The sequence below is a fragment of the Sturnus vulgaris genome, chromosome 14, assembly GCF_052056855.1.
Source record: "Sturnus vulgaris isolate bStuVul1 chromosome 14, bStuVul1.hap1, whole genome shotgun sequence".
Lineage (NCBI taxonomy): Eukaryota > Metazoa > Chordata > Aves > Passeriformes > Sturnidae > Sturnus > Sturnus vulgaris.
In genome coordinates this window covers 3,828,060-3,853,191 of record NC_142256.1, presented here as the reverse complement: position 1 = coordinate 3,853,191, position 25,132 = coordinate 3,828,060, and the positions used below count along the sequence as shown (strand labels likewise).

The following is a 25,132-nucleotide window of genomic DNA, read 5'->3' as shown; positions in this document are numbered from 1 at the left end:
GCTCTCCCCTCCCAGGTGAGCACCTGAGCCAAAAACTCAAAGGGAACGGGGCAGTGAAATTCCTGTTACCTGCAGAGGGATGAAGAGCTGGGAAGGCAGCGCTGGGTGGATTCCTCTGACCCTCCTCTTCCTGCTGGGAGCAGCCACGTCACAAAGGGACAAAGGGAGGGCATGAGGAGATTGGAAACGTGAGCTCTAAACATTGCAGAGCTGGACCTTGACCCAAAGACCAACTGCTTGGAAAATCCCAGAAAAACAGTCTGGATTTTTTTCCCTTTGCAAGGGAAAGTTGGGTTTATGTGCTGGTTTAAACTCCCTCTGAAGAATCCAGGATATCCCTGGAGAAGAGGAATTGTCCAAGCAGCCTCCCCGGTCATGGATTACCTCCTGGTAATTATTTACCCTCCCTGGCAATGGACAGGGAATCTTGCCTCCAAGATTATTTCCTAGCACACAAAATAAATAAAACAATCTTTGTCCTGTGAGGTAAATATCAAAGAGTTCAGACTCTTCAGCTGTTTAGGAAGAAGGTTGTGACAGACAATATGAACCCCACGATCATCCCAAGAAGCAGAGACAACATTTTAAAAATGACAATATATTGGTGAGCTGGTGTAGGAAGATCCCTAAGAAAATGAGTTAAAAGCAAGAAATTCCCTGAGGGGTTGGTTTGCATCTCTAGAACCAACACACGCTTCTCCACTCCAGTTGAGATGTGAATAAAATCTGAGCTAAAAGCAATAAATCCATTAATATTTACAGCTCTGGACTTTCATCTGCTGGGCTGTGGAGCAGCAGTGCCTGTTGGGATACCTGGATGTGGGAACACCTCACCCTGGAGTGTCTCCATGTGGTTTAACCCTCTGGCTGAGCACAGGCTCACTGAACTTCGAGCACAGAAGAGGAGAAAGTCCCTGGAGAGAAGATGTTTTTCCATTGGGAACGTTCTGCTGAGGAGTTGGTGGAAATCTGAGACTTTCAGGGTCTTTTCCTGGTGGAAAAATGGTTTCCTGGAGCTGGGAAGTTGTGGTTTGGGTCTTAGTCCAGGACCAAGATTTTAGGATTAAGTTCAGGGTAGGAACGCAAATATCCAACTTGGGAATGGTTTTGTGAGATCTCAAATATCCAACTCGGGAATGGTTTTGTGGAAACCCAAATATCCAACTCGGGAATGGTTTTGTGATCAGCTCCTCGGAGATGTGGCTGCAGACAAGGATTCCTGAGCTGCTCCCCACATCCAGAAAGGGATTTCCCTACATGTTGGTGATGGAGTTGAAGTAGCTCAGCAAGTCCTCCATGGTGAAGTCCAGGGCAATCCCTGATCCTGCATAGCAGCGTTGGATGAGCTCCTCAAACTCTCGGTACTGCCGGACAAATTCCTGCTCCATGGCCTTCCACACCACCTGGAAAAACAAAATCCTGCTCCATGGGCTGCCACAGCACCTGAAAAACCAAAATCCTGCTCCATGGCCTTCCACAGCACCTGGAAAAGCAAACCTCAGCTCCTTGCCCTGCAGCCACACAGGCATTCCTGAATCCCAGCCATCCCATTCTCGCCCCCATCCCGCTCCAGTTACCGGCAGAAGATTTTCCTCTGGGGACAGACATTTGTGGATGGTCCTGTAGAGGCTCTCCAGGGCTCTCTTGACTTCCTTGCCAGGATATTTTTCCATGACTTTCCGGAGTTCCTGCTTGCTGTAGGCCAGCTGGAAGCTGAGCTCCTCCTCCTTCACGCCCTGAGCCAGGCGGGCTTTGACCCCCTCAAAGAAATGCTGGAAAAGGAAGGAGAAATTCCATGAAAATGCTGGAAAGGGAAGGAGAAATTCCATGAAGAGCCATCCCGAGGTGGATTCCTGCTCCAGGGCTGGCACCTGAACGCTGCCCTCGGTTCCCATTTCTAATTTAGTTCAAACAAAGAATTTAAGAATTGAGAATGGAGTTTTTTGTCCTCCAGGAAAGCAGAATTTAGGGAATTCCGTGGTTCTCTCCCCTCCCTGCTCAACAAGCAGCATCCCTAAGGGTTGCAGCCCCATGGAGCAGTGGGACTGCTGGAAAATCCCTCCAGTTCCTTGGTGCTCCCCCCCAGTTTTCTCCCCACAGAAACTTTGGAGCCAGAGGTGGGGATGGGGGATCCCAGAACCTGCAGAGGTGGAAAACAAAACCTGGATTTTCTCAGTTCTCCTGACATCTCTGCCAGAGCTGGGCCGGGCATTCCACATCTGCTGAAAACAAGGGAATCGTCCCTTCCTTCATCCTCCTGCCTCTTCATCCAGCCCAGGAATCCATTTCAGTGTTCCAGCTGCAACTTGGCTGTGGAGGAATACCCTAAATCCCAAGGATTTTGAGATCCTAAATGCACGAACTGTTTCCAAGAACCAGGAATCAGCTCCTGCTTTACTTACACCTCTTTGCACCTTCCCTTGGGGAAGAGAAACTGGGAGAGCTGGAGCCAGGATTTTGGGAAACTCAGGTGCCCTGATATCCCACTCACTCTGTTATGAGCAATAAAATGATCCTTTCCCTTGGAAAAGGGAGGATTTGAAGCCATGGCAGAGCTCAGGTAGCACGAGACACGGAGCTGATTTTCCAGCCAAGCCAACAAATGTTTGACAGCAAAGACTGGAAACAAATTGGAAGTAACAGGTCCCATAAATAATTCCAGCTGAGCTCCGTCTGTGAGACGTTTTAGGAAGAGGGAAGGAGGGAATGTCTGTTTGAGTTAGCAGAGCCAGATGCTCTCAGCTCAGTTAACAAAGCAGCCACTTGGGAAGGGTTGGATGGATCAGGCCAGGCAGCTAAATTAAAATGAAAAATTAACTGGGATCTGCCAGATGCCGGCACGCAACTGGAGCGGGGATGGGAACAAACTGGGAACAAACTGGGAACAAACTGGGAACAAAGCTCCCCACCAGTTCTTTGGAATTCTGCCTCCTGTGTGTTGGAACTCTGGCCACTGAGAATTTTAGATTTAGAATTTTAGACTTTCTGTGCTGACAAACACTGACATCCAAGAGAACACTGCATTTAACCCGAGGATTTTGGAGAAGGCTTCCAAAATTGAGTGATAGAACTGGGATTGTGGGTGTGCAGTTTAAATAAAAGTTTGTAATATCACAGAGTGGAAAGCTCAAAGTTGAAGGGTTTAGAATATAGTAATGTAAATAAAGCAAGATGGAGGTTTTAGGGTGGAGGTTTCTTTCTTCTTCACCTTCTTCTTCATGGGTTTGGGTGATATTTTGTGATTAAATAGAAAAGTTCATGCTCAGGCTGGGAGAGCTGCAGAAGGCCATGCCAGGATTTTGGGAATCCCTGAGCAAAATGAATTCCAGGTGCTCTCCTATCCTGTGACAACAAGGTAACATAATCCCAGAGTGCATTCAGGGCAGGGAGATTTGAACATCCCGAGTTTTGGGAAGAGCCTTTGCCCTTCCAGGCCAGGGTCCTGCACTCACCTGGAGCCTCTCCAGGGTCTGGCCCAGGGATGTGGTGACAAATTTCTCCATGTGCTCCCTGGACCTTTGCATGGCTTCTCTCTTCTTGTCCTCCAGGCAGGGGATGTTCTTTTGGCACAGGAAGTTGTGGACGTGGTGGAAATTTTCCATCATCACCATATCCGTGTTCACCCTCAGGTTTGCTGAGGACAGGCTGCTGACTGGAGACGAAGGAGGGAATCAGGAGAGAAACCCCTGGGGGCTCTCAGGGGGGATGTGCCTTTGGGATGGCTCATTTGAGCCGTCTGACCTCGGAGGGAATAATTATAACACCAATCCTGATCCCTGATCCCTGCAAACATTCCTGGAGCCTGGCAGTGTCCCTGGATGTATCAGTGGGTCAGCCCAGGCTCTGCACCACCTGAGATCTGTGCCCAGAGCTGTGAATTCTGCAGCCCCTCGGGTCCTCTCCAGGCAGGAAAAGGAGATTTCCCTGACAGGAAGCTGAGGGCTCCAGCTGGGACAAGACAGGGATCTGCTGGAAGCTCCCAACCCCACTCTCCCAATCCCTCTCTCCCTCCCAAGCACCCCTTGGTGTTTTTAGGGGAATTTTTCTCAGCTCCCAAGACCTTGTAAGAGGAGTTTGATCCATGAGGAGCTCTCCCTCCATAGTGGGGCAGGACATGTTGGAACTGAATCCAAAGCTGAGCCCTTGTGTGCATCAGCCCTGTCACCCCATCCCGCTGTGACAGACACCCAGAATTCCTCTGGTGCTCCCAGGATCTTGCTCAGGAAAAGGGGGGCCCAGGGGACAGGCAGCTCCCACCCTGCCACACCTGGAATTTTCCTGGTGCTCTCAGGCTCTGGGAGTTTAGGGAGAGAGATTTCAGTGTCCAGGGACAGGCAGCTCCTACCCTGTCACACCTGGAATTTTCCTGGTGCTCCAAGGCTCTTGTTCAGGAAAAGGGGTTTCAGGGGTGCACAGTGCCATGGGGACAGGCAGCTCCTCCCCTGGATCACCTGGAATTTTCCTGGTGCTCCCAGGATCTTGCTCAGGAAAAGGGGTGCCCAGGGGACAGGCAGCTCCCACCCTGCCCTGGTGGCCCAGCTGGTCACTCCTGCAGCCACAGGGGGACATTTCCCGACCAGAACACCCAGCCTTGGCACTCACTGCTGCTGAAGACGCTGCTGGCCAGCCTGAGCTGGGCTTTGTCCAGCTCCCCCCGGCGCTGGGATGTCCTGAACACCTCCTCAGAGAAAGCCACGAACTCCTGGAAGCGGCTGACACAGGGCAGGATCCCTCCCCTCATCCTGCTGGGAGCCTTGGCCTCCTCCATCTCCTTGCACAAGGTCCCCTGAGAACGACACAAAGACGTGGCACCCTCAGATCCGACCACGTTTGGTGGAGCACGAAACAAAGGGCTGGGTTTGGGAGTGCTCATTCCATCGTCAATGCCTTCTATAATTCCAAGGAAATGTGACATTCCTTGTTGGAGGCTGACACGGGGCTGTGCCCAGGGAGGTCTGGGGAGGTGTCCAAACAACACCCTTGGATGTGGCACTCAGAGCTCTGGGCTGGTGACGAGCTGGGGATGGGGCACAGCTTGGATTTGGTGATCCTGGAGGTTTTCTCCAACCTCCACGATGCTGGGATTCCGTTTAGAAGATCCTGGCACATCACTCAGGTCTACCGGGCTCCCTCCCAGCACGGCCACTCACGATGCATTTGTTGAAGTTGCTCTTGGCCAGGAGCAGCACGTTGCTCAGGAGGGTGTGCAGGAAGGACGGGGCAGCAGAGCAAGAGCCCCGGGTCCCCAGCACGGCGTCACTCAAGGTCCCCAGGACGTGCAGGCAGCCCAGGGGCCGAGCCTTGCTGCAGACATCCAGAAACGCCCTCAGCTCCGGCTCCAGGCAGCTGAACAGCTCGCTCAGCACCGGGGCTGTGGCTTCTTCTGGCCTGAAAACCCAAAGGGGATCGTGGGCAAGGTCGGGAATTAAGCGGGAGGGGATCCTTCGGCCACGTCCTGGCACAGCAGCCCGTGTGTCCCATCACCACCTACAGGCTCCGGGGCTTGGGGCGAGGAGGCTCCTCTGGAGCTGCCCTGGGCTCTCCTCCCTCCGTGGCAGATCCCTGGAAAAAAAAAAAAAAATTGGAGTGGAAATTTGTGGTCACTGCGCTGCAAAGAGAGAGAGAAAGGACAGCAACACACACGGGGCTCTGTGGGGAAAAAAGGCCAATTTATTGTACAGACATTCTGTATTTAAATCACGTTATTTGAAGCTAGGACAGGACAGGAGCTCATTGGGAAAAACATCCTTGGGACAGCACCTCAGGATGTGTCCCACGGGACAGACACCAGGGGTTAATGTTGGTGATGAATTCCACTCTGTTTGTCACCGTGTTGTCACCCTGGGAGACTCCTCCCTAACTGAAGCTGCAGTCAGCTTGTCAGCCTGGGAATGGAGCTGAGAGTCAGGAGAAATCCAGGCCTGGAAAGGAATTTCCAAGCTGGAATTCCCCAGCTCTCTGAATGTGTGTGTCCACAGAAATGACCAAAGGATCCCAGCATGGTTTGGGATGGAACCCAAGGACACCTCCCAGTGCCCCAGGCTGCTCCAAACCCCAATGTCCAGCCTGGCCTGGGACACCCCCAGGGATCCAGGGGCAGCCACAGCTGCTCTGGGAATTCCATCCCAGCACCTCCCCACCCTCACAAGGAGGAATTCCTCCCCAGTATCCCATCTAACCCCATGGAATGATGGTTTTTCTGCTCTCCCTCAGGCAGGAAAACAAGCTCAGGATTTATTTCTGCTGCCTCTTGTTTAATGCTTGGAGACCCCTGTGAATGAAATTCCATTTGATTTTCCTCTCAAGCTTCCCCAGTGCTGGTTCCTGGAGGATGAGGGCCCAGGAGAGCTCAGGTGCCCCACGGATGTGCCAGGCAGGGAAAGGTGCCAGGTGCCCACCCTCACCTGCAGCTCCACGGCGTCACAGCCCAGCCAGAAGAATTCCTGCAGGAATTGCTGCTCCTTGGTGCAAAGGGGCTGCAGCTCTCTCAGCACCTTCTCCAACACCTGCTTAGAAACCACTTTTGGTCTGGAAAAGCTCTGGAATTCCCTGGGGACACCAGAGCAGCTCTGGGTCCACCTGGGGCTCTGCTCCGGGGGAGGAGCAGGGGATGGGACATGGGACAGGCCAGGACCCCCCAGCTCCTTACCCTGCCTGGGGTGTCCTCCTGGCTCTGCCCCCTCCCCATCGGCTTCTCCCAAGACTCCTGCAGACCTGTGGAACGTCAGAAATCCCAAACCTCTTGGATTCGCCAGCTCCTGAATATTTAAACTCTTAAACATCTCTTATTTCTGTCTGACTTTAAGCATGAATTGATCTTTTCCTCTTGCATTCTGATTAATGGGGAAATCAAGTGAAATTCCCATTTTTTTCTCTGCCTTCTCAGCAGTTTCTCCCTCTTTTTCGTTATTTTTGTTTCATTAAATTGCCTTTTTATTTCATTGATTGAGGTGTTTATCCCTTTGCTGCCTTCTGCTTACTCCTGGGTTGTGGAAAATCCCAGGGGGTAAGGGAATAGATCAGCACAAAAACCTTCAGACGTCTCAGGAAAATTGTTTGGTGCTTAATTTTGATTGTAAATTGCCATGAAAAACATCCAGGTGAGGTGAAAGTGGCTTTTTCTCAAGAAATGCCCTTTTAAAATTAAAATCCTTAACCTGGAAATAAATGTATTTCTCCAACATTGGCAGTTTTAGCACTGGGGGCTTGGCTTGAGTGGAAAAGTTGAAAAAAAAAATATCTTTTGAAAGATGCATTTAAAAATTCCTATTATACTCCCTGAAAAGAACCAGTGGGGAAATATCCAGATCATTTCCAAATTAATCCAAAAAATGGGAATAATTCACATATTCCAAAGGTTCTAGGGAGCTCAGGTCGCCTCTCCATCAATCATAGAATCCCCAAAATATTTTTTTTTGAGCCTATCCTTGCAGAGTTTTCTCTTTGGGAAGGATTTGTGAGCTCCCCACTGAGCAGGGGTGAGGGATGAGCCAGCCCTGCTCATGACCTCAGCCTTGCTAAAACCAGGACTAAATCAAGGAGCTGCTTCCTAATCTTCTTCTCACCATTACATTGTAATTTCACCAGCTGGGAAGTGGCAAAAGCAGGAAAAAATAAAAATTCCAACAGCAAATGGGAAAGAATTTTACAAGCCTGTGGAAAAGGGAAAATGAGGGAGGATTTAATTACTGGTTCCCAATTAATTATGAACAGCTCGAGGTTGCCTTCGAAACTGTCCCATCACATAAGGCAAGGAATCAGGGGGTGGTGCCATCAATAAAATCATTTCTGAAGGCAGGGAATCCACACAAAAAAATGTACTGGGATAATCAGGAGAAAGGAAATGACCTGGAGCCTGGACTGGGAGATTTTCCAGAAGGGATGAGGGATTTTTGAGGGATAAGGAATTTTTGACAGCAAGGATGAGGGATTTTGGACTGCAGGGATGAGGGATGGTTTTGGACAGGTTTCCTCCCAGCTTGGGCTCCATCCATGAGCAGGACTTTGGATGAGGTTCCTGCAGAACTTCAGGAAAGCCAAACCTGTCCTGCAAAACATCCCAGGAGCAGCCAGTTCTGCAGGAATATTCCTGCAAATTATTCCAGGAGCAGCCAGTTCTGGAGGAATAATTCCTGTTAAACATCCCAGGAGCAGCCAGTTCTGCAGGAATAATTTCTGAAAATCATTCCAGGAGCAGCCAGTTCTGCAGGAATATTCCTGCAAAACATCCCAGGAGCTGCCAGTTCTGCAGGAATTATTCCTGCAAATTATTCCAGGAGCTGCCAGTTCTGCAGGAATATTCCTGTAAATTATTCCAGGAGCAGCCAGTTCTGCAGGAATATTCCTGTAAATTATTCCTGGAGCTGCCAGTTCTGCAGGAATATTCCTGCAAAACATTCCAGGAGCTGAAAGTTCTGCAGGAATATTCCTGTAAATTATTCCAGGGACACTGCCAGCCCCTGGGAAGGTGCCACAGCCTCTGTGGGGACAACTTGCTAAAAATTCCCCCTTTTGTCACCGACTGTGACATTGTTCTGGTCACATCGAGGATGGCCTGGGGCTTCCTGCCTGTCCCATTGCTGTCCCCACCCTCTGGAGCAGAGCAGGGACATCCCAGGACAATGGAATTCACCCTGTCCTGCCCGTGGGATGATTTCTACCAGAGCAGGAACACCTTGTAGCTTCCCAAGGGTTTTCTCCTGGGGTTTAATCCCTCCTGGTTTATAGACTCATGTAGGATTTAAAGATGGAAAAAATATTGGAAGGAAATGAAATCCCAGGGGATGGGGCAGACTGGCTGCCACACGTGCCCTGCACCAGCTTTGGTTTAATTTAAATTTAATTTAATTTGACTTTTTTTTTTTTTTTCCAGAAATGGTCCCATGGTGGCCATTTAGGTGCCTTTAGGACTATTTAGGTGAAATTTTCCTCCTTTTTTTTCCTGCTGTGCAGGTATTTGTGTAAGCACTCCCCACCTTGATTTGATCCCAGGGTTTTGAGGTGCCCTGTTTTCCCAGAGGCTGTTTTGGGTATGAAGAACCCCAAAAGTGGGAGGCACCAGCCCCATCCCCTCCCTTCAGCTCCATCCCCTGGCTCGGGATCTGGACACCAGTGATGAAGGAAGTGCAGAGCTGGAAGTGCTGACTCTGATGGGCAAAACACACCAGTCTGACCTTCAAACTGGGCCAAACTGGCCTGGAAATTTCCATTACAGCCCTTTGTTTTGCTGAGGGGAAAATGTGACTTGTGGGCCATAAAAAAACCTTCCAGAGGAGACAGATCAGTTTCTCTTTTTATCTTCAGAAACACCTGACTGGAATTTCTGGAGTCAGCTCCAGTGATTTTGGTGGAAATGAGCACCTTGGGACAGCAATGGCTCGCTGTGAAATCATCCCACAAATATTGCTGTGAATTCCCTCTGTCTGCTGGGACAGGCTTCCCCCTGCTGGGAGAAGATTCTGAGGAATCTTGCATGAAAGATGGACCAGGTTTTATGGCATCATAAAATCACTGAATGCTTTGGGTTGGGGGTGACCCAAAAAAAAAAAAAAAAAAAAAAAATCACCAAAATTCCACGCCTGTCCTGTGACAGCTCCCACTGCCCCAGGATGCTCCAAGCCCTGTCTGACATGGTCTGGGACACTTCTAGGGATCCAGGGGAATTACAGGGTTTTCCTGGAGACTTCTCCAGGCTGAACAACCCCAGATCCCTCAGAGTGAGAGGAGCAGGGCAAGGCAAGGCAAGGCAAGGGAAAACCTGGTGGGGTTTTTTCAGGAGAAAATGGTGGGGTGGGAACTCTGGGAATCTTTAAGAGCCAGGGAGAAGGGAGCTGCCAGCAGGTTTTGTTTTCCAGGTTTTTCCACATCCTCCCCTCCCTCTCTCTCTCCTGTGGCTCCTTGGGGCACGATCCTGGCCACCACTGTGTCATTCCTGAGCCCTGCACGGGGAAGGGAACAAAAACTCCGGCTCTGAGGAGCACCTGAACAAAACTGGGGAATTCATGGAGCCAAGGCTCTCCCAAACACTGCCTGGTGTGTGGGGCAGAGCTGGATTTTCCCACCCTGCCAGGGAATAAAGTCCTGGATCACACCTGGGGGAGCCACCTGTGCTGGAGGTGACTGTCACCACCCCTGGGTGACAACAAAGCCTGCCCAGCAGCACAAAGGACAGGTTTTGAGTCACTCACTTCCTTTTCTCCTCCCTGACAGGGCGAGTTTGGCCTGTTCAAAAAGGGCTCTGATTTCCCTCTCGTAGAGTCTGCCAAGGTTCTGGGAATAGACCTGGAATGGGGTGGAAAAGCAAGGAAAGAGTAAAAAGACCAAATTGGGGCTTTTCAGACCTTTTACCTCAACACAACTCTGCCACCCCCCAGCTTTCTGTCGGGCACTGAGCTCCAGGTTGGCCAAACATTCCCAGCAGGACCAAAATCTGGGAGCTCAGGGGATTGATGGCTTTGGGCAGACCAAGATGCCATCAGGAATTCCCCAGCTCCCAGGGAATGGTCTGCAGCCTTTGCTGAGGGGTTCAGCCCTACCTTGGGCAGGTCCCAGAACAGAGTGGGGTTGATGTTCCTCAGCCAGGACATGAGGGGGGTGTAGGGCAGCAGCTCCTCGTGGTGGGGTCCATGGCTTGGGGCAACCATGGGGCCAAGAGCAGGGGCCTGGGAATTGCCCTGGAGGGAGAGAAATGACAGAAAAAATTCACCTAAAGCAGCCTTGGAATTCTGCTGGGATGCTGCAGCCACAGATGGTGCAGGTGGGGTTGGAGTGGGGCGAGCTGGGAGCAGATCCCGATGGGAAAGTTTGCTCAGGGATGTGCCCAAGGGCTGCAAATCTCCAGGGATGGAAATCCCGCAGCTCCCTCCCAGTCCCCTTCTCAAAAGCACTGCTTGAAACCGAACAGCAAGGATTTAAGGGGGTAAGGATTTGGGAATTGCTCCTTTTCACGGAAGGAAATCCATGGGATTGCTGCCCTCAGGGGTCTTCTCCAGAAAAACCTTTAACCTGCCAGATCAGCACTTGAAGGTGTTGATCAAGGGATCACAGGATTGGGGTTTATCCTGGGATTTTAGGCTACAAACTGATCAACAACCCCCAAAAGAAAATAAAAAAACCTAAATGAAAAATCTCCAGGCCTAAGGACTTAAGGAATGTCACCAGAGGGATTTTGGGAGCGTGGATTTCTCCTGCATCCCTGGAAAATTAACTCGAGGACTGAGGGACAATGACAAGGGGAAGGTGTGTGGGAAGATCTCTTTGGAGAGACCATTTGGGGAAATCCTGGTGGCATCTCCTGTGCCACTGGCCCAGAATATTCCAATTTTCCAGGATTTGGAGGTGCCATGAAGAGTGGAGCCCACCTGCATCTCGAAGATGTTGGTGATGTGGTTGACAAAGGAGTTCTCAAAGTTCTGCTTGAGGGTTTCAAACAGGATCAGCTGCTCAGCCACCGCCTGCAGCTTCCGGTAACCTCCAGGGAAAAAAAAGGATATTTTGGGATTTGAGGGGATCTGGGGCAGCTGCAGATCCACAACCCTCAGAAAACTGGCAACTCGGACAGAATTCCTGAGATAAATCCACCCAAAAGCTGATGAAGGGGTGGAAAGCTTTCCTGTGGTACCAAGGAAATGCAGACAAGAAGTGGAAAATAAAATTCAAAAACTAAAAATAATCTGTGAGTCTGACCTCAGCCAAGGAGACACGCCCAGTCTCACCACAAGGAAAATTTGGGATTTCCTGCCAGGCTCAAATCCCTGCACACTTCCAGGGATCCAAAAACTCCCACACCCTGCCACAATGAGCTGTTGTTTTTCCACGCACAGACAGCACAGCCCACGATTTCCAACCTCGGATTTCCCTTCCAAGAGAGGTGTTGGCCACCCCTGTCAGGGTGATCCCGTGGGGGAAATGTTTGCTCCAAATGTCCATCCGTGGAATCTCTAAATGTAGCCGTGGAAAGGGGTTTTAACCCTTTAAGTGAGGCAGAAATAAGATGCACAGCTACATGGGCGTCTGTCATGACAGGAAGAAAGAGATAAATTTATTCACAAACACACTTGGTTTTATAGCAAGAGTAGAGAAAAGGAGATTGGTTCAGAGAGAAGACACCCCATTGCCAGGGCCTGGGCACACACCACAACAGGTGTTCTATCTTTGTTATTAATTCCTTTTTATTTTGACCAAATGATCACCCTGGGAGAAATTCTCCCTGGCCTTGAGCTGGACCAGCTCATGGGCTGGGAACAGAGCTGAGAAGCTCCAGCCTGGAATATTGTTCAGGCTGTGATTTTCTTGCTTTCTCAGTATGTGAGGCACAGGAAATGCCTGCTGTGTACTCACAGGGATGGATGGGAAGGGCCATGCAGGAGGACAGAGCCCGAGCCGCGGCCGTGCAGGCTCCGATTGCTCCGGGGCTGGAGAGGTCAGCGCGGCTCAGCGCGGCGCCGTGCTCCCCGCTCAGCTGCAGCCGGCCCTGCCACAGAACCACGGCACTGCAAACACAGCCAGACCCGCATCCCTTCCTCCCCATCCCTCCTCATCCCCTCCTCATCCCCTCCCCATCCCTCCCCAGCCCATTGGGAATATGCTGGAACCCTGAAACCCGGGAGTTTCGAACGTTCTGTGCTTGCCGACACTGAGCCCAAAAAGAGCTCTGCTCTTCACTTGAAAGCTCCCAAATTTTAGTGATGGATTTTAGGCGTGTAGTTTGGGTAATAATATCTCATGGTGATATTCATATACGTGATATAATTATAACGGGATATAATTATAATAGGATATAATTATAATATGATATAATTATAATGGGATATTAATATATGTGATATGTAATATCACATGCTGAAGAGTTTGGAATTTTGGGGTTTAGAATACAGCAATAGATACAGGACAAGGTGGAGGTTCTGAGACAAAGGTTTTCTTTCTTCTTCACCTTTTTCTTCATGAGTATGGGTGGTATTTTTTAATTGGATGGAAAAGGCCGCACTGCGGGTCACAGGTATTTGATCATTGTGTCAAAAGTAAAAATAATTCAAGTGTTAGTTTTTAATTGGGCAATTAGGCCTTAAAAGACCTTGTAACGAGGGAGATCCATCACCATTTCTTCATTTTTAGCTTGTTAGCTAAAAGTGCTGTAGCACTCACTGTAACACAGGTAAGAACTAATAAATATGTAAGTCCAAACATGAAATTCTGTCTTTTGTACATTTCAATCCTATAAAATAAAATAAAATAAAATAAAATAAAATAAAATAAAATAAAATAAAATAAAATGAAGTGGTGCCCCATGTGAGGACACCTGTTAGAGTAAGGGTCAGGACTTCCCTGAAGAAATAGAGAAAACAAAAGCAACTGGAGAAAACAAAAGAAACTAGAAAAGTCCCTGGGGTGAAAAAAAAAAAAAAAAAAGAGCTCGGAAATCCCTAAAAGCTATTAAAAGGTGAATCAGAAACCCATAATACTGGCCATTCATGGAAATGGGGAGCTGAGAAAAAAAAAAATCTGACAGCAAAAAGTCAGTTTTTACTGGGTGGCCTCAGCAAAACCCTTATAAAAGAAAGGCCTTATAAAACCAGGGCTGGCTCAGCTGAATGAGCAGCTAGCTTGTTAAGTTCCCATGAGAAAGAATCGTAAGGATGAAAATCAGTTTGCATAACAACCTATTCTTGTGAGAAAAACAGGCTGCACCTGTGGAAAATAAAAAGTCTATCCCATGAGAATCCGTGAAGAAAATATATAAAAACCTGTGTAAAGAGAGAGTCTCAGCACGGGCACACACAGGCACCTTCTAACCAATGAATTGAGAGGCAAAAAAGTTTCTGACCACGTAGAATTAAACACTAAAACTTGGAAAACTGGATAAAAATAGGCTGCAACATTAAAGTGGGGATTCTCGTCGTTATTCACCAATATTGCTATGGTTTTGTATTCCCAGGTCACGATTATTGGCTATTAAATCACTAATTGGCTTTGTCATTCCTAATCCTGCCCTGGAAAAGGAATTCCCCTGTGGGCCGTGGGGAGGGTCCTGCACATCCCAGCTCTTACCTGTCCATCCCTCCTTTACCAACACCATCCCTCATTTCCCAGCCAGGGGAAAATCAAACAACCAGAGCATCCAGTGTTTCAAATTCCCAGGAAGTTTTTCCCAGCTGCAGATGAACACCCTCGGACACCCCCTCACCGTGAGGAACACGATCTCCTCCATCAGCCTCGTCCTGTTGGAAGCGACGCGCTGCAGCAGCGCGTTTTCCCGCTGGATGTCATCCATCTGCTCCTTCACACTGCCCAGCAGCTCGTCACAAACCTGCAGGGTCTGCTCCACCCTGGCCACCTCGGCCAGGGCCTCCTCGATGCAGCTGATCAGCTGGGCCACCTGCTGCTCCGAGGAGATGATGGCTCGCAGGTTGGCCTGTGGGGAGCAGGGGGAGAGGGAGTCACACTTGGCAGGGGGTGATTGAGACCATGCTGGGGTCATGTCTTGGCTTGCAAAGCAGGATGTGACCAAAAGTCTGGATTCTGTCCAGCTGTTTACCCAGCTGTGGCAGTGATCCTGATCTCTGTGGGGATCTCTGCTGTTCATGTTCCAGCTGTTCACCCAGCTGTGGCAGTGATCCTGATCTCTGTGGGGATCTCTGCTGTTCATGTTCCAGCTGTTCACCCAGCTGTTGCAGTGTTCTTTCTCTTGCCCACAGCCCATCCTCCCTCCAGGAGATCTCTCCTGTCCATGGCCATGCAGTCCCAGGGCAGGGCTGATCAAATTCCATCATCCCATTGGGAGATGCTCCAGCCAGGGCAGGAGCCGAGCATTTCCTACCCAGATCAAAGGGGAGATTTGGAACAGCAGAGCAGCCTTTTCCCACTGGATCCCAGAGGAAAACCAGAGCCTTGCACATCATCCCTGCAGCTTTGGAGGAAAAGTGCACCTTGTGCAGGAGCCCTGCTCCAGCAGAACCACATCTGTCACTGCAGGAGGATGCAGCCACCATGGAATGGGACTGCACCAACCCTGACTGACTGACGGGGGCACCTTGGATTCTCCCTCTGCCCCTGCTCTGGGTTTGTTCTCTGCAATACTGCATTGCTATTGGCATTTTCCTGGCAAAGAACTGTTATTCCTGTTCCCATAGCTTTGCCTGAGAGCCCCTTAATTTCAAAATTATAACAGCTTGGAGAGAGAGAGAGTTTACATTTTCCATTTCGAGAAGGGCTCCTGCCTGTCTTAACAAACACCTGCCTTTCAAACCAAGACAAATCAAAAGTCCTGTCCTTAACCCTCCCGAGGCACAGCAGAGACCTTGCTGCTGTAACTTGTGGGGTGTTGGTGGAATTGCTGCTGTCCTACCTTGGCCAAATGCCACCTGCATGTCCCTAGGGCACACAAAACCCTCCCCTCAGAGCTCTTCCAACTGCCCCAGTGAGAAAATTCCCGTGGAGTGTCCAGGAAAATCGGGCCACAAGCAGAAAAATCCCTGAGTCTGGAGATGCCACCAAGCCCTGCTGGCTCTGTGCACTGGGGGTGTCACTGCAGGGACTGCCCAACCCTCATCTCCACAAGTGGTGGAGTCCCCTGAGGACCTGAGTGTCCATCCCACAGGATTTCAGAGAATCCCAGCCTGCTTTGGGTTGGGAAGGGACCTCAAAGCTCTTCCCATTCCACCCCATGGGCAGGGACACCTTCCACTGTCCCAGGCTGCTCCAATTCCGAAGTCCAACCTGGCCTTGGACACTTCCAGGATCCAGGGGCAGCCACAGCTGCTCTGGGCACCTGTGCCAGGGCCTGCCCACCCTCCCAGAGAACAATTCCTGCCCAATATCCCATCCAGCCCTGCCCTCTGCTAGTGGGAAGCCATTCCCTGTGTCCTGTCCCTCCATCCCTTGGTCCCAGTCCCTCTCCAGCTCTCCTGGAGCCCCTTTAGGCTCTGGAAGGGGCTCTGAGGCTCCAGCTCTCCCAGCCTCTCTAACCATGGACACTCATCTCCAAAAGCACCAGCAATGCTCCAAATTCTGCTTCCCTGCCACACCCAGGGATCCCATCCCACCCCATCCCATTATCCCACCCCATCCCATTATCCCATCCCATCCCATCCCATCAGCTCTGCCCAGAGCTTCCCAGTGCTGCTGGAAGGAGCTCTCCAGAGGCTCCAGAAACAGGAATAAAATCCAGCTGCAGGCAGCACAGAGCTGCTGGGAGCTGCCTGCAGTCCCACATGTGTTGGGATCCTGGAATTCTGGAGGAATATCAATGTCCAAATCAGAGCCTTTGGCCTCCCGGTGTCCCGGCCGTGCCTTCCTTCCCTTTGGAGAAATCAACTTTTCCTTGCTGCCAGTGCAGGGATTTCTGTGATTCCCAGAACAGCTGGGTTAGAGGAGGGTCATTAATATGGGAGAGAAAGGCAAAGTGTTATCACTGGGATGAAGGGAAAACATTTAAATGGATGCATGTGCTGGTCTAACTTGCTGGGATTAATAACATTTAATATTGGAGATTAAGGCTCGGAAATGGAAATGCTCATTAATTAATTTGTATTAGTGGGAAGTCACATTTATTCATTAGAGGGCATTAAAATAATGTATTCAACGGCGCCTTTCATCTCAAAAAAAAAACTTAATAAAGATGTATTTGTTGCTCTCCCAGGGTGTTTTACAGCTGGGAACAGTCACAAAGTGCCTGAATTCCTTGCCAGGAGCTGGCAGGAACAAACCTCAGGAGTTTGGGCTTCCAGATTGACTTCCAAGTGCAATAAATCATATATGAGAATACAGCAAACTCTGCAGCTAAAGGAGATTGGATTTAGGGTTTGTGATTTCTTGTATGGTTTAGGATATTTCCTTCAGCTTATTTTTTCCTTATTTTTCCTTGGTTGCCAACCATAAAATCTCAGATATTTTAGCAGAAGACAAATGCTGGAAGCAACTTCCCCAGGTTTTTTTGTTCTAGCACTGAAAGGAGAAATTTCCTCTGCAGAAATGCAATAAATCACAGCAACCCAAATGGAGTCAGTAAAGCTCAATGGTCAGAAATCGTGGAGTGGTTGGGGTTGGAAAGTGTGGACACACACATTCACAGAGCTGGGGAATCACAGCTTGGAAATCCTTTCCAGGCCTGGATTTCTCCTGACTCTCAGCTCCATTCCCAGGCTGACAAGCTGACTGCAGCTTCAGTTAGGGAGGAGTCTCCCAGGGTGACAACATGGTGACAAACAGAGTGGAATTCATCACCAACATTAACCCCTGGTGTCTGTCCCGTGGGACACATCCTGAGGTGCTGTCCCAAGGATGTTTTTCCCAATTGTCCTGTCCTAGCTTCAAATAACATCATTTAAATACAGAATGTCTGTACAATAAATTGGCTTTTTTCCCTCCTTTTTGCTGTCCTTTCCCTCTCTTTGCAGCACAGTAACCACAGAAAGGACCTTAAAGCCTAAAGCTGCTGATGTCCAGAGACCCAATCCCTCCTTCCATGGCTCCATACCTCATCCAGCCCCTGGAGCTCCCTGCCCAGCTGCTCTGCAAAGGCCACGGAGTTGCTCAGCAGGGGCTCGTGCTCCTCCAGCAGCTTCAGCACGTCCGCGGCTTCCTCCGGAGTCACCTCCTGGTACGTGCCCAGCCCCTCCTGCAGCTCACCTGGGCTCTCCTCCCGGGGCCTCTGCATCCCTGGGGGCTCTGGGGATGGCCACAACCGTTTGGTGAGGACATTTTAGCTGCCCTGCTCAAATCAGGGCCCACCAAGGCTGAGGGATGAGTCCAGCAGTCAAGATAGGATCATGGAATGGAGCAAAGAAAGATGGATGTGGGATAAAGGGTGGGCTTTGCAAGAGGGACAAAACAGACTTTGGGGTTGGGCTGGATTGGATTGGGTTGAGTTGAGTTGAGTTGGGTTGGGTTGGATTGGATTGGGTTGGGTTGGGTTGGGTTGGATTGGATTGGGTTGGATTGGGATGGGTTGGATTGGATTGGGTTGGATTGGATTGGGTTGGGTTGGGTTGGGTTGGGTTGGGTTGGACTGGACTGGATTGGATTGGACTGGATTGGATTGGACTGGACTGGATTGGATTGGACTGGACTGGTTTGGGTTAGGTTGGATTGGATTGGGTTGGATTGGGTTGGGTTGAACTGGATTGGATTGGATTGGATTGGATTGGGTTGGACTGGGTTGGGTTGGACTGGACTTGATTGGGTTGGACTGGGTTGGATTGGATTGGGTTGGACTGGACTGGACTGGACTGGATTGGGTTGGGTTGGGTTAGATTGAATTGGGATTTTCCTTCCTCATGTCTCCAGGGTTTGTGTTCTGGGCCACCCTGATGTGTCACACAATTCCAGAGGTGAAGAAACTCCTCGATTTAAATTAGAAACTCCTCTAATTTAAATTAGACACGAGGAAGAAAGGTTTGAAAATGAGGGTGGGAGGCCCTGGCACCCATTCCCAGAGAAGCTGTGGCTGCCCCTGGATCCCTGGAATTGTCCAAGGCCAGGTTGGACGGAGCTTGGAGCAGCCTGGGATTGTGGAAGGTGTCCCTGCCATGGTCCTCAGGGTCTCTTCCAACCCAAACCCGTGTGTTTCTATGAAATGGATGGAAAGTTGGCTGGTGGAGAGTTAAATATACATAGAAATAATATATTTATACATAAAATACATTTTATATTCTCAAATGTATTTTTTTCATGATCAGGGGGTGTCACCAAGCTCTTGCCCTGGTGTTACCAACTCTCACCTCCCTAAACCAGGTCCTGGAAAGGAGATAAATTGTTTTTATTCCCAGCCTGGCCCCCTGTATCCATGGGCAGTGGATAAATCAATGGCTGTGCCTCCCAACACCCAAAGCCAGCTCCTGCTGTCCCCTCCCCCTGTCCCAGCACCCTCCTTCCCTGCCTGGATTTATTCACCTTTCACCATGGGGACTCTGCAAAAAGCTCAGAGAGCTCCGAGTGTGACAAGGCCATGAATTAATTAATTCAGTCATTCATTAATTACCTTCCACTGCACCCGAGGGGACGTTCACAAAGGGGACAGCGCCGGTTCAGCTTCCACAGAGCCCTGAGGAAGGTTTTCTTCTCCTCCAAGCTGCTGGAATTCCACTTGTAAAGCTTCTCCAAGTGAAGCTCAAAGTCCAGGCAGGCCTAGGTATCCACAGGTAATTAACACATCAATTAATGAGGTTCAACCAGCCCTGGTCTGGCACTGCTCGTTCCATTCCTCATTACAAAACCCCTTCCCCTTTCCCTGCAGTTTTGGGGGATGAGTGATGAGTTTTGACAGCAGCCAGTGACAGAGGCTTGGGATCAAAAGCATTCCAAGGGCAAGCCCGGAGTTCTGGTGCCTTCAGGATTCCCTGGCAGCTCCCAGAATCCCAGGATCCAGCAGCTCCCCGAGCTGCAGGTTGGATGCACAGCCCTGTGTTTAACAGCCCTTGAAGGAGCTGCTGTCCCTGCTCTCCCCTAAATAATTTTGGGATAATTCACAGCCTTGGCACTTCCAGAATCCTGCAGGAATGAGCTCAGAAGTGCTGAGTGGAGAAGGGAGAGCAACTGGAGGTAAGAATTTGGGATAAATCCAGCACCCACCCCACCCCCACTGCAGATATTCTCTCTGCAATCCTCATCCTGCTGAAATCTCAGAGCTCTCTTCATTCCAGACTGGGAATACCCAGAGAAATCCCAGAATGGCTTCCACAAGCTCAGCCCTGAAATTCCTGTGGGGGCAGTGGGGGTGGGATCATCGGGATGGGATGGGATAATGGGATGGGATAATGGGATGGGATAATGGGATGGGGTGGGATCCCTGGGTGTGGGAGGGAAGCAGAATTTGGAGCATTGCTGGTGCTTTTGGAGATGAGTGTCCATGGTTAGAGAGGCTGGGAGAGCTGGAGGTGTCCACCAGCATCCCATGTCCTGGCAGGGGAAGGAAAATGGACAGGGGAGAAACACCCTTGGCAATTCCCACGTTGTTTCCATCCATACAAATATCTCCATCTCCCAGTTCCCAAGGGATGTTGTCTCCTGCAGGGGATCTTCAGCCACAGGAAGTGCAGCTCTGCCACTAATTTTTGTGTAACAGAGGCTGCTGAACCTGGAATATCCCAGAGCTGGAAATTCCTTCCTGCACCATCCCAGCTCTGCAGCACAGCCCGATCCTTCTGGAGAATTCCTAATTACGGGCACCAATCACCATCACAGCCTTGGGGAGCTGATTGGGATCACTGCAGTCCTCAGTGTTCACTCCTGGCCAGGTTGTTCCAAAAAAAACCTTGAAGTGACACTTCCAGCCCCTGGGAGGGCACAGGATTTTGTGAGGAGCTATTAAAGCAGGGAGACGTTAATTAATTGCCTCATGAATATTCACGATGTTTTGGTCAAGGCAGCTGGAGCTTTAGCAGGGCTGGATTTGCTGGGTCAGCTTCTGCTGGTGCCAGGGAAACCCTGGTTGGAATTCCAGCTGCTGAGGAGGCCCCATCTGAGGAATGACAGGGACAATTCTGGCAGGAAAGGGCAAGGAAGGGGCTCCAGGCCAGGGGAAGAGACAGAAAAGCCAGGGATGGTTTGGGATGGAAGGGACCTTAAAGCCCATTTGTTTCCAACACTTTCCACTATCCAGGCTGCTCCAAGTCCCATCCAACCTGGCCTTGGACAATTCCAGGGATCCAGGGGCAGCCACAGCTGCTGCTGCTTCTTGTTCTTGTTCTTGTTCTTTATGTTATTTTTCTTCTTTTTCTTTCTCTTTTTCTTATTTTTATTTTCCTTGTTGTTGTTGTTGTTGTTGTTGTTGTTCTTCTTCTTCTTCTTCTTGCTCTTCTTCTTCTTCTTCTTCTCCTTCTCCTTCTCCTTCTCCTTCTCCTTCTCCTTCTTCTCCTTCTCCTTCTCCTTCTTCTCCTTCTTCTTCTTCTCCTTCTCCTCCTCCTTCTCCTTCTCCTTCTTCTTCTTCTTCTTCTTCTTCTTCTTCTTCTTCTTCTTCTTCTTCTTCTTCTTCTTCTCCTTCTCCTTCTTTGGGAATCTGTGCCAGGGCATCCCCACCCTCTTAGGGAACAATTCCCAATTCCCACTATCCCATCCATCCCTGCCCTCTGGCAGTGGGAAGCCATTCCCTGTGTCCTGGCACGAGCAGGGGAGGATGTGGAGAGGTCACCCCGCTCATGCTGCCAGGGGGAAGGTGAAAGGAGAGGAGGCTGCAGTCCAAAAATACATCTGGGAAGGCCAAGAGCTGCCTGAGCTGCGGGACATCACAGCACGGTGGGGATGAGGGGGGCAGGAACACAGGCTGGGAACGACAGGAGGGAGAACCAGGTTCTCTCTTTGCCTCCCAGGAGGAGCTGGGCAAAAAAAGACACCGATATTTCAGCTCAGTGTGATCACTTTATCCCATGGGATGGCAAAGGAAAAGACTGAAAATCCCGGAGGTGTCTCCTACTCTGAATTCCTGAGGAGCCAAAGCAGCTGCAGGAGCCGGGCTCACCTGCTGAAGGAATCCTCAGGTGTGGAGGGAGCTCCTCATCTCCTTGTTGTGGGAAAAGTGAGGTAATGAGGGGTCAGAGCACATCTGGTCTCTGCATTGGGATTTTTCCTGCAGGCTGTGCTGGATTTCATTTGTTCTGGATGTAAAACCGGGAAGCTGCTCTTTTCCCCATTTATTTTCACGTTTGTGAAACCCCAGGCGTGTTGCCAGAGCCTCTGGAACATTCCCATTAATAAAAACCCTCATTATCCCAACTTTGACGATGCTGTGCCAGCCCCAGCAGCACAGAGGGAGGACCAAGCTGCATTTCCCCAAAACCTTGATGTCACCCTACAGGCACAAATTCCTGCTGACTCCATAATCCCTCCTTCAGGAAATCCAATCTTTAAATCCCTTATGGAAGTGTCTGTCAAGGAGCTTTGTCCCCATGGAGGCTGGAAAAGACCAAAATTTTGCAGCCTCCCTGTGCTGCTGCTTCCTCCTGGAAGCTCCAGAAGTTTCCATGGAAGCTGTGTCCATCCATCAGCAGGGAATCATGGAACAGGCTTGGAAAAGAGCTCCAAAATCCAGCCCATGCTCAGGTTTTTTGGTATTTGGGCAGCCTGACTTTGCTAAATTAGGGATGGATGATCCAGGAGGGAAGGAAATCCCTCAGCATCCCCTCAACACCTTGGCCACAGGGAACATCTTCCTGCAAAGCACAGCCAGGATGGAGACGTGATCCATGGAACTCTGGCTGCCCCACCCCTGGAAGGTTCTGGAAGGTTCCCTGTCCATGGGAAGGAGGGAATGGGATGGGCTTGAAGGTCCTTTCCAACCCAAACCTCTCTGGAATTCTGTGACTCCCAGGTTTCAGGATGTTGGGTTGGAAGGGACCCTAAAGCTCCTCTCTTTCCAACCCCTCCCACAGGAATATTTTTGGGATGTTTTTCCATTCTCAGCAGACCCAAAATATCGGGATTCCCAACAATCCGAGGTCTGTAGGTCCGGGATAAACACTTGGAGACCACCAGCCATCCTTTCCCAGCCTCTGAGCTCCATGGGGAGGGGAAAATCTGAGTGGCTACGACTGAAACCTCGAGTTTTGCAAATATCTGAGTGAGAACCAGGGATAAATAAAAATACAGAGTGCAGGAACAAAATAATAATAATAATAATAACAACAACGATAAAGATAAAGATTTAAAAAAAAAAAAAAATAAAAACAGGCACTGGGAATGTTTGGGAGGAAGAATTTGTTGCTGAATTTGTGGCTCTGCAGTGAACTGCAAGCAATGAATCCCTCAATTCCCTCCCAGCCACACATTTAACGAGCTTGGAATCACATCCCCAATTATTAAAAATTCCTGCCACGCCTGTAACCCTCCAAAATGAAAAGGAATTTACTGCTGAAATGATTCTGTCACCACCACATCCCTTGGAACCTCTCTGGCTTATGCAGCTCCTCCATCCCTGTCAGGTTTTCAGCCTCTCCAATGGCTCTTCCCTCCCCACACCCATTCTCCAGCACTAATTCATTTAGAGCATCACTTGAACTCCAGGAAAATGATGGAAAGGCAGAGTAATAGAGGGCTCTGTGCTGCTGGACGAGTTAATTTGGGAAGCTCGACACTTCCCGTGGCTGGAATTGAAAAGCAGAGCAGGATCATCCCCCCCCCCCCCGTGACTTAAAGATGTCAAGGAAAATCTTCCTGAAATTCCCCCATCACCCATCCTGCTGCTGGGAAAGCACCTTGGGAAAGGGGAGAGCGAAAATTTACCAGAAATCTGGAGCAGAAATGGAGGGGATCAGCCACAGGGAGCCTCAGAACAGGAAATGATTTGTGGGTGAAATGAAAGCTCTGAGAGCAAAACAGGAAGCCTAAAGGACCTGAGTGAAACCCTGAGCGTGAGGCCAGGGCAGGAAATCCCCAGGTGCAGGAGGAGCAGCGGGGCTGCTCGGGGACAAAAGCAAAGCAAAGAAAAATCGTGCCCCAGTTCATCTTTGTTTGGTTAAAAAGTCAAAATCGGGATTAAATCCCCCTTCATTTCCTCTTGGTTTGGTTAAAAAGTCAAAATCAGGGTTAAATCCTCCTTCATTTCCTCTTTGTTTGGTGAGAGAGTCAAAACTGGGGTCAAATAGTCAAAATTGGGGTTAAATCCCCCTTCATTTCCTCTTTGTTTGATTAAAAAGTCAAAATTAGGGTTAAATCCCCCTTCATTTCCTCTTTGTTTGGTTAAAAACCATCAAAATTGGTGTTAAATCAACTCCATTCCCTATTTCTGTTAACAAGAGTGAAACTGGGATTAAATCCCCTCCATTTCCCATTTCTTGGTTAAAAAGAGTCAAAATCAGGGTTAAATCACCTCAATTTCCTCTTTCTTGGTTAAAAATGTCAGATTTTTTAGCAGAAATGGTTCCTCCATCTGAGCTCACCTGTCACCCACCGAGCACGGAATTCCAGCTCTGGGAAGGGGAGGGTTTGGTTGGGATTTTCCTTCTTTTTTTTTCTTTATCCCCCTTTAAAAATCCACCTCCCAACACCAAAGACAGGAAAATCCCAGATATCCCAACCCTTCCAATTCCTCCTCCCGTGGCTTCTTGGGTGGATTTTCAGCACCGAGGGTTTGATGCTCCACTGATTTGGATGATTTTGATCATCCCCCCAAAAAAAAATCAGGGAAAAGGGAAAACTGAATGGGACCACCAGACCTGGCAGGATGCTGCCATTCAAACGCAAATTAGGTGATTAATTAAACATAAATCCTCGCTTTTTTTCACCTCCACTGCTCTCCCTGCTCACATTTTTCTGGCCTGCTGGGTTTCTTCATGCCCCAGATAACTCCGGGAGCTTCATCTCCTCTTTCATTTTTCATGAAGGTTTTTCTCGCTCTGCTCTTGCTCTGAAATCAGGGGGGCTCTTTGTCTCCAGCTCTCCATTTGCTTTCCCCCACACGGAGACAAATCCCAGCCCTGTGCCAAAGCTCCATCCCAGGAAATCTGATTTCTGCCCTTTTCCCTGCTGGAAATGAGCAGAGTTTGGGATTGGGGCTGTTCCCATTTCATTTTCCAGGGAGAAATTGGTAAAACCCATGGGAAGATGGAGAAATTGGAATCTCATCCCAAATTCTTCTCCAGGTTCTTCTAGGTGAAACCACCTTGCAGAAGAAGCTGGGAAATGGATTAATTAGATTAAATAGATTAAATAGATTAAATAGATTAAATAGATTAAATCGATGATATTGAAGGTCCTTTCCCAAAGCCATGTTTGTAAGACCCAGGAGCTCAAACTGGGGTAGTTCCCATTCACTTCTCCTGCCATTCCCGGATTTACAAACCCTGCAGCTTTCCTGCAGACCCCGGATGAGGAGCAGGGCAGTGGAGAAGCCACCGGTGGGGGATTCCTCACAGCCTGGAGGCAGCTGGAAAATGGGAAATCAGGTCAGGAAGCAGCTCCCTGCCAGGAGATGGATGAGGCATGACCCAGCCTTGCTCTCTTCCTCTTTTTTTCCCATCCCTTCTCCCAGAGAGGATGCCTGGAGGCAGCAGCAGCCGAGTGGGATCCGGATGTGCAGACCCAGAAAAGCAAAATTTTGCTCCCTTCATGTTTGCCACGCAGGAATTACACCTGGGATTATAAAAACCTCGCCAATCAAGTTTTTGGGTTTTTTTTCCCCTGGGTTCTGCTTCATGTTAGGAAA

At 49.6% G+C, this 25,132-nt stretch overlaps 1 protein-coding gene across 1 annotated transcript; it reads right to left on the bottom strand.

Moving 5' to 3' along the window:
- Positions 1–582: 582 nt before the first annotated feature.
- On the bottom strand, positions 583–19,604 carry LOC106863406 (exocyst complex component 1-like). The gene is given in 17 exon segments (XM_088173474.1): positions 583–1,403; positions 1,578–1,772; positions 3,453–3,652; positions 4,603–4,786; positions 5,151–5,388; positions 5,492–5,562; positions 6,405–6,506; positions 6,650–6,714; positions 10,188–10,281; positions 10,536–10,673; positions 11,361–11,470; positions 12,340–12,472; positions 14,183–14,410; positions 17,474–17,655; positions 18,977–19,020; positions 19,022–19,122; positions 19,572–19,604. Coding segments are annotated over 17 exon segments (2,268 nt in total). The 3' UTR covers positions 583–1,253.
- Positions 19,605–25,132: the final 5,528 nt, after the last annotated feature.